This window comes from Paralichthys olivaceus, chromosome 21 (assembly GCF_024713975.1).
Source record: "Paralichthys olivaceus isolate ysfri-2021 chromosome 21, ASM2471397v2, whole genome shotgun sequence".
Taxonomy (NCBI): Eukaryota; Metazoa; Chordata; class Actinopteri; order Pleuronectiformes; family Paralichthyidae; genus Paralichthys; species Paralichthys olivaceus.
Window position 1 is genome coordinate 5375169 of NC_091113.1, and position 12576 is coordinate 5387744.

The 12576-nt window shown below is 42.8% G+C and overlaps 1 protein-coding gene across 4 annotated transcripts in view; it reads right to left on the bottom strand.

Moving 5' to 3' along the window:
• Positions 1 to 12576, bottom strand: part of plce1 (phospholipase C, epsilon 1) — a 73610-nt gene that overhangs the window by 5551 nt on the left and 55483 nt on the right. Inside the window, exons 31-44 of one of the 4 annotated variants that reach the window (XM_069517481.1) lie at positions 11816 to 11951; positions 11556 to 11597; positions 8369 to 8487; positions 7672 to 7789; positions 6037 to 6174; positions 5531 to 5821; positions 4463 to 4626; positions 2890 to 3151; positions 2515 to 2633; positions 2207 to 2335; positions 1639 to 1836; positions 1194 to 1376; positions 810 to 1022; positions 122 to 233 (exon numbers count right to left, since the gene is read on the bottom strand). In XM_069517481.1, the coding sequence (XP_069373582.1) occupies positions 122 to 233; positions 810 to 1022; positions 1194 to 1376; positions 1639 to 1836; positions 2207 to 2335; positions 2515 to 2633; positions 2890 to 3151; positions 4463 to 4626; positions 5531 to 5821; positions 6037 to 6174; positions 7672 to 7789; positions 8369 to 8487; positions 11556 to 11597; positions 11816 to 11951 (2224 nt within the window). Of the gene's footprint in view, positions 1 to 24; positions 234 to 809; positions 1023 to 1193; positions 1377 to 1638; positions 1837 to 2206; positions 2336 to 2514; positions 2634 to 2889; positions 3152 to 4462; positions 4627 to 5530; positions 5822 to 6036; positions 6175 to 7671; positions 7790 to 8368; positions 8488 to 11555; positions 11598 to 11815; positions 11952 to 12576 lie in introns of all 4 variants that reach the window. The other 3 variants (XM_020083380.2, XM_069517482.1, XM_020083381.2) reach the window with 3 other exon arrangements.

The window sequence follows — 12576 nt, forward strand, 5'->3', positions numbered from 1 at the left end:
TTAGGGACAACATAGTGTAGGTACCTCTGTTGCCTTCCCATGCACAGACAGCAGGCAGAGTGTGAGCCTCACTCCTGGAGCTCAGTCAGAGCCACACAGCATGCAGCTCTATCATCCTTACTCTGGGCGGGACCGTCCACTCCGCCGCCAGTCGTCATGCTGCGACTGCGGCTGGTCAGCTTCTTGAGCTCGCTGGCAAAGGACATGACTTTCTTCTTGTCCTCCCGCGACACCTGGAAGCAGAGACAGACTCATGTTACTGACACTGGTAAAAAAAAAAACATACAGAAATGTGTCGGGAGGTTTCTTAAGATTTCAGAAAGATGCAGGTGTTGAAACAAGAATTTATGTTTTTTTCAAATTGTGTGAAATTTTCTCTAAAATAATTTTCACCCTGGTTATCAGAAAAAAAATGATATTTAAAAAAAAAAGCTAAATCTTTATTCTTATGAACAGGTTCAAATTTCATATATTTCATGTTCACAGTGTAAAAGGCTTTAGGCGTAAAGGGATAATACATAAATAAAATAAACACAGACAGGCACTACACAATAAATCACAAATACAAAGCAGAGCACACAACAAAAAGTTACACACGACAAAAGCAGCAACAGGATAAAAGCACAAACACAATAAATATCACACAATGTTAAATGAGAGGTGAATTAACAGTTAGAGAAACAGAAGAGGAGTTTATGCAAGCACATACAAAGTTAGTTTGTTTTTGACAGCAGCTCCATTTGTTTGCATGCAGAGTAAAAACTAAAAAGTCTCTATAATTAAAAACCGGGGGCCACGTTCAGAGCTACCTGCTCTTTGAATTTAAGAATGAACCTTCCGGCTCCGCGCCAGCGACTCTGCGCCTGGAAGACACACTCATGATCCAGCAGCACCCGCTGCAGCGGCTTGGAGGCGGAGGACTTCTTAGAGCTCACGTCCTTCGTCACCTCCTCCATCAGGACGTAGTCGCATGGATTGGGGTTTGAGAGGATGCTGTAGGAATACTTGGCCTTCGACAGAGTCTGAGCAAGAGACGGGGAAGACAACAGGAATATAAAATAGAACAGAAAGTGAGACAACCTTGTCTTGCTTTCTTTTATAATGTATTCCATGTTGTGTTTGCAAACTTACATGATTTCCGTCTCCTCAGACCAGATTTAATAACTTTCCTCAGGTCAAATAAATGCCCTCACCTGCTGAATGATGTCCTGAGCGGTGCTGTAGCGCGGGGCCTTGATCACAGTGTGGGGTTGTTCTGGAGAAACTTCATGAACCTGAACAAAGAACATGTCTTCCTCTCCTCCTCCTGATCCATCTCTGCTTCCCACAGTCACCTCCTCCTCTCCGTCCAGCACCGCGTTCTGCTCATTCAAGTTCTGTAAGAAGAAATCAAAATAAGAGACCACAAGGGGGAGACAGAGACTGCATAATAGAGCCCAGTCTGCATTACTGTAATAAGGTTAAGTTAGTTTTATGTTGAATTCAATAACAGTAATAATAGATGAAGTTCACAAGAGGACATTTAGATTAAACTGTTCTAAATCGTTCAACAGATAAAAACAAAAACTTTTGCTGGATGTGTTTTTTCTTTGAGAACAGTAAAAATGATTGATTTAACAAAACAGACTTTGCACAGACCTCCTCTCTCGTTTTGAGGTAGATCCTCCCCACGTATCCGTCCTCTGTGCTCCAGCTGGAGACCAGTCTGACCACCTCCTCCTCCGGAGCCAGAGGTCGCTGCTGAGCATAGCGCTTCACCTCGCTGCGCTCCTTCAACAGAGGGACCCGTTCCTCGCAAAGGAAGTAATCGGAAGGATTCCCCGCTGATGCTACAACCTGTGGGAGAGTGAGACGAGAAACTTAACACGCTGGAGTTCGGACATTGTCCCAGAATTTTCTTGAGGGGCTGTATCACAAATACACAAAACAGAAAAAATACAAGAATACAAATATGTGAGGATAAAAAATAGATGTCATTAATGTAGAAGACGCCAATGGAGCTATAAATGATCAGGGCCGCTGGCTGTTCCTGCTGCGTTCTCCATATGTGAAAGACAAACTCAAATGTACAGGCCACATTTTCCATAAGTCATCCCAGAAAACGTCTTAATGTGAAGAATACGTCTGTGTGGGAGTTTCTTTCTTCTTCCAAAAGCTACGCTCACATTATTCAAGCCTCATGAATCTTTATTTCTCAGTTACTGACCGTGTCCAGCAGCTGCTTGGCGGTGGTCTGCTCGGTAACACAGAACACGGTGAAGGGTTCAGGACCAGGAGCTCCGTGCACCGTCACCCAGTGCTGCTGGGACGCATGTTTCTCCTCCGAGCTGAACAGCTGCGGAGGGAGCAGGAGAATTTCAGGTTAGAGAAGAAACACTCAGTCACGACGGTTCGGCTTCATTGGACGGATTTCTCCTTAGAGAGAAAATCAAAAGTGATGAAATAAAAAGTAGGATTTGTTTGAGTCCACATGATTCGAAACATTAATCAGTCTGTGACGTTTGGAAGTCTTACCAAGGATGAGGGAGTGGCGCCCCCTGTTGGACCCTCCTCTATCCTGCGGCTGTAGATGAATAAGCTGGAAACCTCTAGTTGCTCATTGTGCTGTGTCCTCAACTGGACGTGTCTATAACCTGAAACACACACGACAAAAAACATTCATGAAATCGTACAGATTTCCACAAAACGTAGGTGGGATAGTTAATGAGCCAAAAATGAACCTCGATGAAAAAAATCTGGGAAATTAAGGGAAACTCTTGTTTGTCTGAACACATGGTTTAAACTTGTGCATATTGACGTATTCATGTCCTGCGAATCATTTTTAATCCATATAAACGGTCTCTATTACAATCTACAGCTTGGATCTATTCTTCCCCCTCAGACTCGTACCTGGTTTCAGGGCTTTCAGAGGCAGAGTCCTCTGAGCGGTCGTCTGGGAGCTGTTGTTCTCCACCACGGCGACGCGCAGAAAGCACATGTCCTCAAAGTGCACAGTGAACTGGAAGTGCTCGCTCCACATGGGGTTGAGCGTGTTGCGGTGGATGGGTTTGGTGCGGAAGTGGCAGCTGTCGACGGGCATGCCCAGCACGTCCACCTCGATGCAGGGGCTGCCAGCGCTGTTACCGGGACACACGTTCTGACCAGAGACAATCTGGAAGAAAAAAGAAAAGAGATCAAATAATAGAAGAATTTCATGTGTGAGATTATTTTTTACATCAGTTTCTAAATCAGACTTGTTTTCAGTTGTTTTGATGAAAAAAGGCCTGAAGCCAAACCACAATCAGTAGAGTCACTCTGACCTGGCAGCAAAGACTCAAAACACATAACCCATAACCAGATCTGGTGCAATGATATTCAGGCTTTAACTTCCTATTTTCAAACAATGAGCAGAGAGTGAGGCAAAGTGATGAAAACCACAGAGAGAGGAATGAGTGGAGACCTTTTATGAGGTCCTCATTTACTGGTAAATAGAATTAACTGGGTTCATGACTGTCAAACAGTAAAAACACATAAAGATCGTTTCACAATAAAACTGTCCAAACACAATAAAATGGACCTAATGTCTGAGCAGTCGCTTCAGGTAGAAGGAGGAAAGATAGAAAACAGAGCAAAGAAAGATTTCAGAGCTTAAAGCAACGCCGTGCAACGTTTTACCTTAAAAAAGCAGCTTTAAAACGAGTCGGGTGGTTCAATGACTTACTTCACGTCTGTTCTTACTCTATGTAACTTCCAACGATCTCCTGTGTGAAGTTATTATAAACTGTAGATAAGTTAAAAAGACTTAAAAACAGAGTTTGTCTCCGATATTCAGCCAGAAAACTTAAACCTAAAATAATCGCACAGCTGCTGCGTTGTTGCTTTGTTGTGTTTCATCTAAATTGTATGAATTGTTGTTTTCTTTACCCTAGAATGAGCCTTTCACATTTACATTTTTACATTTGATGACACTTGAAGGTTTCCACAGGTTCTCTCTCATGTTTGGAAGGAGGGTGATGTGAGGGGTATTCAGCTGTAACATGCAGCTTCACCACTAGATGTCACTAAATCCTACACACTGAACCTTTAACTGTGAGGACACAGAGCCCAACAGAATGAATCACCATGTGTAGCTGCAGAGGGCGCTGTTGCACCGTGTGTATGAAGATACAAACTGATACTGACACTTTAAAAACCAGCGTTTATAATTAAGTAAATGTTTCGAAGAATGGAACCAGCATTAGAAAACGATTTGCAAATGCACAAAGCCAAATCAGGGAGTCCAGATTCTTGTAAGAAAATTAAAATGCAGCACTTCTGAAATCCCAACCGACAGTTGCAGGTAAGGAAAATGATTGAATTTGCAGGAAACCAAAAAGAGCAGATGAAAAGGAGTGAGGGTGAAAGTGCAGAGAGAAACCTCTCAAGGAGGAAGTGATCAAAGTGAGTGATCCTCCGCTCGGCTCCATCCATCATTTTAACTCACGGTGAGGGAATAGACAGCCGGGCTCATCTTCTCCACGTCTCTATCCATCGGACAGAACTGCTGATAAAGCAAACAGCTGCGGTCCCACAGCACCGCCGGCTTCAGGACGTAGCCACAGCCGCCGTTGGCCTCAAACAACGCTGTGTTCAACTGCATGGGCAAGTCTGTGAGGAGGAGACGGGGTAATGAAATCAATCTCGTTATTCATTTAGCAAACATCACTCCACAGTAAGAGCATTAGCTAAGAAGACGATAAAAGATAAAGATAATTAAGAAGGATAATGTTGTTTCTATCGTTGATTGTTGAAATCTTTAACTGGAGTTATTTTCATTGTTTAAGTTTTGGTTATAGATGAACAAGAATAAAAAGATCACGTCAGTGTCTCCTTGCACAAAACTGGTTGATCATGTTTTGTGTTTTGGAAATAAAAACCTGACGTAATGATTTGAGCAGTGGAGATAGATTTTTAAAAAAACAAAGGGATGAAAGAAGAAAATAATAGGAAAGGATCAAAAAGAGAATGAGAGAGAGATTCTTTTTTAAGAAAATAACTTAATCTGTCTGAGTTCAAACGGCGAACACAGACAAGAGGTAGAGAGAAGAGAGAGAAGAACAGAGAGAAGAACAGAGAGAAATGGGCAGGAAGAGGATTAAGAAGAAAACTGGATAAGAAAAAGAAGATCACTTTGGGATAAATAATTCCTTAAAGAGCAAACAAATCATTTTATGTGTCACTTTTAAGATATATCATGGACTCCTCGAGTGTCGTCAACAAATGTAATCTAACGTTGTGGAAAGTTGTCTCGTGTAGATTTAAAGCATTTCTGAGGTAAAAATATAACATTATCATGTTGAGTAGAGAACATTTCTCCTTTATCTCCCATTTGGGACCATAAACTGTGAATAAAGATGGACGCCACATGTCCACTTCCTCCCACTGTCAAGAAATGAAGCCAAAATATCTTGGACACGAGCGCTGACGTTGCAGCCACCCACTAGATGGCGATACAGAGTGACGCAAACCACCGAATTCCCAAAAAGTGCCGTAAAAATCCTCTCATCCTCACCATCGGTCTGATAGTTGAGCGCCACCAGCTGAATACCGTGCAACCAGAAGAGCAGAGGGTTCGGGTTCGTGGAGTCGATCCTGGTGGCTGCGGGATACGTCCTGAGCAGCTGGCACGCCGTGTGCTGGATCAGCTTCTGAGAGTAGCGCCGGCAGAGGCGCTTGGCGGCGTTCTCGTTGACGGAGGAGACGTGGTAGCACTTGGGCGTGCGGATGATGGCACTGAGAGAGGTGGGGGGGTTGAGGGTGGGGGACGTCTGCTGCTCCTCCCAGCTGAGCCGCTCAGCGCCACCTGGAGGCAGGACAGAGGACAGGTTAAAGGTTTTTTTCTCAACCAGCAGGGGAACATGCAAACTTCAGTCCAAAGTGCTGACTTAAAGCTCTGTGCTAGTTTTTGTTTGGTGTTAATAGGTTGAGTAAAATGTGAGATATCTAAATATATTGGATGTAAAAATCATATTCTCGCTCCCCTACACTTTTAGAAACCCCCCCCCCCGCCCTGCGTACCTTTACCAGGGGTGCGGCTCTGGGTCGCAACCTCCCCTGTTGTGCCGCTGCGAGCCGGAGCGGTGCCAAATATGGACTTCCTGCTCTTCCCCCGGTCCTTCCCTCTGCCGGAGCCGGCCGGAGACAGCGTGGACAGGCCTGGTTTCCCACACACGACAGGAAAACAGAAGACAGAGAGAGAGAGAGAGAGAGAGAGAGAGAAAGTGGTCAATAATGAAACGCAGACACACTGAAGACCCCACAATGATCATGATGATGATGATGATGATGATGATCAGTATCCTTCCTCCTTTTTACTTTCAAGTTGTTTAAGAAAACACATAAATCCTTCGTCTCTAAAAGCTGAAACTTCCTCATAATGAGGATTTTGTTCCTTTGTCCTACAAGAATCATTTAAGCATATCTGCGAATAAAAGACTGAGTGATGCCATAATAAAATGTAATAATAAAAATCTATCTGTGAAAAACCGATGAAGGTAACACAGTCAAATCAGTTTCATTTCCCAAGGTTAACTAAAGGAAAGATGTGCCATGAATATTTGAAATGCCAAGTATTTTCAAGATGATTTATTATGTTTCAGTAGTGGCACTTCCATCTGGAATCACTGCAGACAATACACAGCAGCGTTCTGTCTGCCTGAACTGGGCCTGTTGCCCTGGCTTCTCTCTCAGATCTCAGGTCCCTGGAAACAGTAAACAAATAAAATACTGGTGGAAACAAGGGCGGGTTTATGAGGGCAGATGTCACGTAAAGCAAAGAGGAGACGAGCGGAGGAGAGGACACTCTAGGGAGGACAGAGGAGATAAGAGGTGGATATCTAAAAGACAAGAAGAAATATTTGCGATGAAGATAAATGGTGGCAAGGAATGGACATAGCTCCCAATAAAGAGGAAATGAAGAGGAATTTTATGAGGCTACTGAGTCAAACATCCTGAACTGCTGAGCAGAAAGCATTTTTTATGTCTTTAGAATTCAATTCTCTCATTTTAACCACTTTAATCGTTGATATCTCTGCTTGAGAAAGTGGTGGCCCACTTGTGACCACACAAAAGTAACCACATCTTTCCCATGGGGAGAAAGAAAGTCATCATCTTAGTGGGTGTCCTGTGTGGGAGAGGAATAGAACACGTGGATATTGAATGTCGTCATGCAACAAAAAAATAATTTAAAAAATCAGAAACATCGGGAAATGTTTGACCTCTTAAATATTACATGGGATATGACATTCTACATTTTATTTTGTTTTCAAACTAAAGCGATCGGTTTAAATCCCCGTCCATGCTCACGTCACCTCTCATGTGCACTGGGCAGACCGAAGTAAACAGGAAACAGTTGGTTATAGAATTTGATTGGCCGAAAAACAGCTCGTCTCCTATGCTCGTAAGCAGTTGTATAATTCTAAAATTCTAAATTTAACTGCACAACAGGCTCAGAAATGCTTGGAATTGATTATCCATGTTACGTTCTACAGGCCGAATGAATTAGGACGCCAGGCTTATCCATAGCTGAGACATAGGAATCCACGAAGGAGAGAAGGAAACCAGGGAGCACACAGTAACAATCAGGGATGAGGAGTGTAAGCAGAGAAAGGACTGTGTTTGACAACGAGACAGAATGATGATGTTTCTCTCTACCAGGGAATTTCACAGCCTGGCAGTAGATGACGAGGTCGGACAGCTCCTGGGCGATCTGTCGACTCTCCTTCTTGTTCTGAGGAAGGTAGAACTCCTCGCCCAGCTCCATGTCAAACACCTACAGGTGCAGGGAGACACAGGACAAGAGAAACTCTGTAAACGTTTTACCAGAGGAGACAGTGATGTGCTACTGCAGCAGGAGCTGAACTTTGTAGAGAGGGGAGAGAGGAGAGAGAAGAGGAGAGAGGAGAGGGGAGAGAGGAGAGGGGAGAGAGTAGACACAAAGCAGCAGAGATACATTCAAAACCTCTGAGTCAGATTATTAAACAAATTTCATACTTTTACACTGAATTCAATCTGAACATGTTTTTTTTGTTATCTTGACTCATCTTTTCAAACCGAGAATATGTAACTTCAGCTGCTCAGGGTTTCTCAATAGAAACAATAACTGAGGACCTAGTTGATGACGTTGTGGAGCAGCGTGGGATCATGGGAGTTATTGTCTTCACCACCACTGCCTTGAAAAATATTGTGGACTTCCAGTGTTTGTTGGAATCATTTTGGATAATACACAAGTACACAACAAAATACATACGTTTAGTCATTTTAGACATCAGCAATGAGACAGGCTCTTTATTGTGAATTTGGAGTTGTATATAATATGTATAAAGTATAATTAACACTGTAGTTCTTCTACCTTTCCTTTGCTCTGCGTGGTGCTGTCAGTCTTCTTCATCCTCTTTGGGATTTCATCAACAGGTTGCTCCTCTTTGTCTGCCGGGCTCTTCCCCTCTGGCTTGTCATCCAGGATGTTATCTATGATACACACAAAACAACAGATTATTAAATGAAGAAGAAGAAGAAGAAGAGGGGGAAGGCGTCATTTTCTGAGGGCGTTGCACACAAACAGCTGAAGATGCAGCACAAACAAATTTTATCACAAGATTGTGAATAAAAGAAAAATGATATTCATGTGTTGTATATTGAAAGGACACATCTCCTATTATTGTCCAAACTAATAGATTTGCAAGTTATATTCATGTAATCATATTAAAACAAATTTCTGTTAAAAGTAACCCCTGCACAGTTAATTCAAACTTGTATTGGTGTTGCAGTTGCTCGTTATATAATGTGAAGTCATTAGTAAGACATATAGAAGCATCTGGGAATTTATTTATTTTTAAAACCTTATTTCAAGAGAGGAACCCGATTTCTCTTGTTACTTTAATAAGGTCAAAGCTTGACTGCAGTTTAAAGGGATGTTGCATGTCGAGTTTATGATTTACACCAAAGACCAAAAAAATTACATTAAAAAGTTGGTGGAAAAATGTTCGAAGATATTTCCACAGAAGAATAATTGTCATTACATCTTTGAGAGGACTTTTATTTTGTAACCCTAGCTGCCTTTATCTGATCCATCTGAAATGGAAGGAAATATTTGAGCATGTGGGAACAATTAGAGAATAATTATAAAGGGACGAGCATCAGCAGTGATCCGGCACATCCCTGACTATACTCACAGAGCTCATGAGCACGTTTCTGCAAAGCAAAATCCACCCAGGACTTACTGTTACTCAAGGAAAACGTCTATTTACTGTAAACGGGAGCGAGAAGAAGGGAGTTCTTCACTTTTGATTCCATTCCTGCTCCTCATTGCAGCCAAAACCACTAACTTATCATCCTTGTTTTTTTTTTTCCTATTCATACACAGCTTTGTTTAAATCCTGACATGTGGAATCTCCTCCTCAGAAAATGGTTTAACAGCAGAGATGACTCCGGCTGTCAGGCTGCAGAGAGTAGCCAGAGGAGTGAGCTGGAGCAGACGGACACTGGAGGGAAACAAGGGACGGATGGTGGCAACTTGGCAGTTTAGAAGTCAAGTGTTTGTGCAGAGTGGAGAGATGGAGACAGTCAGGGAGCAGCATGTCTTGATATCTGACCGGTTGGTTAATATTTGACTAGAGGAGGGTTTGCTTAAGGGGGGGGGGGCAGTGACACAGGAGCATGCTATGAGTTTTAGATGTCTTAAAGGTCCATGAGCGGTGAGGTCTTCTGACAGGGACAAGCAGAGGGATGAGGAGGGAGCGGAGCTGGGACCGGGACAGGGTAGTTTCCCCCCGATGTGTTTTTTAAGAGTGGGGGCAGCGCAGGGCCTGAGAAACCAGATGGCTTTGTTTTGTTTCCCTGATGAGCATGTTCAGCCACTAGCGAGGTCACAGACAAATACAGTACGGAGGGGTGGAGGGAGGGAGGTGAGGCATTTGTGGGAGACAGAGAAAACAGGCGGACATTGTGTTGTTAAAAGATCGATCGGAATGTATGAAATGTGTTTTTTGTTTTTCTATTCAAACACAATCAATATGGTGTAGGGGTGAAAGTGAACCTGGTGCTAGTCCTGGTTCAGATTTGTCTCAACTTGGGAACCTTTTGAGAACCAGTTTGCGTTTCCACAGGCTCGAGCCACATCATTACGTCACTGTCACTGTTTACCCGTCTGGTTTCCAGGCACAACATCAACAATGGCGGACTACAGGGTCTCTATTGAGCTGCTGCTCCTGCTTTGCAAACCTACACTCGCATTCAAACATGACATGATCGTCTGCTCGTTTCAGTTTCTTCAGTTTGTATCTCGCTGTTGCCATCTCTCTTTGTACATGCTTGATCGCAGGCTTTGTCCTTGAAGGTCCTTCTAACTTATTCTGGTTTCCCCCACGGACCACTTCTGCTTGGCTTTGGCATCCGTAACGTTAATCTCAGCAGAAAACATAAAATGATTCGTGGTCAAAATAAAGTTTTAGTCACCGTCAGCCACTCATGCAGGCAGTGCTTTCTCCTAGGCTCGCAAAGTGCTGGTGCCACTCAGGAACCACTTAATTTTTTTGGCTGAGAAAAAATGGTTCAATATCAGGGCGCTGGGTTCGAAACAGGACTTGATGCCTTTGTGGAAAAAGAGATAACAGTTTTCCCATCCCACCATGACTGAGGACTGATGAATCCAGGGCAGTGGAATGTTTGAAAACCCCAAACACAGAGACGAAACACAAGCGCACATCACAACTGCTACATAAAAAACACTCTGGTGACACATGTTGAGGCAATTTGATTTCAAAAAGTAAGATGGATCAGGCTGCATGTGAGCAAAGTCACTTGCACTGACACGGCACAAGAAGAACTGCTGCAGCGAGGCAGGAGGAGGTTGGGTTGCTTATCGTGAGGCTGCAGTTACATAAATGTGATAAAACAAGTGGACATCATAACCAACACTACTCGTGTCTCTGACTTTCCACTGTTAACAATCCAGCAGTGATAACTATGATTGACGGCACCATCAACCATTATGATTTAAAGTGATTACAGAGGAGAACTTCTCTGTTAGCATATTGAGCTTGTGAGGTTACTTTTACGATGAACAACCATTTAATTTTAAGATCCATCAAACAACACAACCTCCACAACAGATTATTTTACTATCAAATTGACTTATTTTAAGTTTTTATAGGTTTCTGCATATTAAACAATTTGTAAAATTTCAATTTTGATAGCAAACAGCAGCTGATTTTCTCCATTCCTACAGCAGGGGGCTAGCAGCTCATACACAGTTTACAGGTACAGACAAGAGTCAGTTTGCAGTAAGCGATGCAGATCAGTAGCAAACATCCACACACCAATGTTTCCTCTTTAATTATCCTGCAGCGGTAGACAACTACAGCAAGTGACGGTAATTATCTTAAAAAAACTCAATCATTAAGTTACAATATCAGGAAGAATAATACTATCACACTATAGATGTAATGTAAAAGAATCAGTTAGAAAACATCCACTGCAAAACAAAATTAGAGGGAAACACTGGTACTGAGGGAAGCGCATCAGAGCTGTGCATTTACCTTCCAGGCCATATGAGGCAGTAGAGGCTGTGAGGACATCAGCTAAGTGGGTTTGGGTTAAAGGGGGAAAGATAAAATAGGAAAGGAAGGGAGTGAAAACATGAAAAGAGACTTGTGTTGGAAAAAAAAGAGAAACAATCAAAACTAACAGAAGATGAATCAAGATAAGAGTGCACGTATGATTGATTGGTTTTTGACCCTTGTAGGTCCGTTAGTTCAGTTTCATGTTGATTTTGAGCTGAAGATACCTTCATCCTTACCATCTGATAGAGACTCATAGTCATAGTCGTACTCGTCTTCTTCCTCTTCCTCCTCCTCGTTGGCGTGGTTGCCAGGTGACGTGACCCCCGGCGACCCGTTGCTGGCCTGAGCCTGCATGTGGGCGAGCTGGTGAGCCTGTGGAGAGGTAAACTTCTGTCATATAGATATACCTGAAGTACGATGTATATCTATTGATTACCTGGAAATATGCAGGGTCTTCTCTTTATGTGCTGAAGTACACAAAATGATGTGATGGGATTTTTACATTTGAGCTCGCTAACATCAATTATTTAAGAGTGACAGCACTCTGACGAACATACTAAATATTCTATGTACTCATGCTACCTGAGAGCACCATTATAATATCACTTATATCAGCAATGGATTATGTACACGTTCATATGTGTGTTTGTGTGTGTGTGTCGACCACAGACTGTATATAAAGATGGAGGACATGATGGGTCCCCAAAAGTGAGGACAAATCGTCTTGATCGCACCCTGGTGGCCGGCTGCAGTATAGGGGATAAATCTTCCCATGTTAGTGGATGGCACTCAAAATACACAGATAAACTCTTCTGGAACATTTTGGGAAGTTCTTATTTGTACAAGTGTTCAATGCCCTGTGAGTTTGGCTTTGATAAGATATTTGATGATTCAAAAATGGGGTCAAAGAATATGTCGGCTTCCTTTATGGGTATCGGAGGACGTGTAGAAGCGTTGTCCATCTGTATTTACAGTCTACGGTGTGTGCATGTGTGGA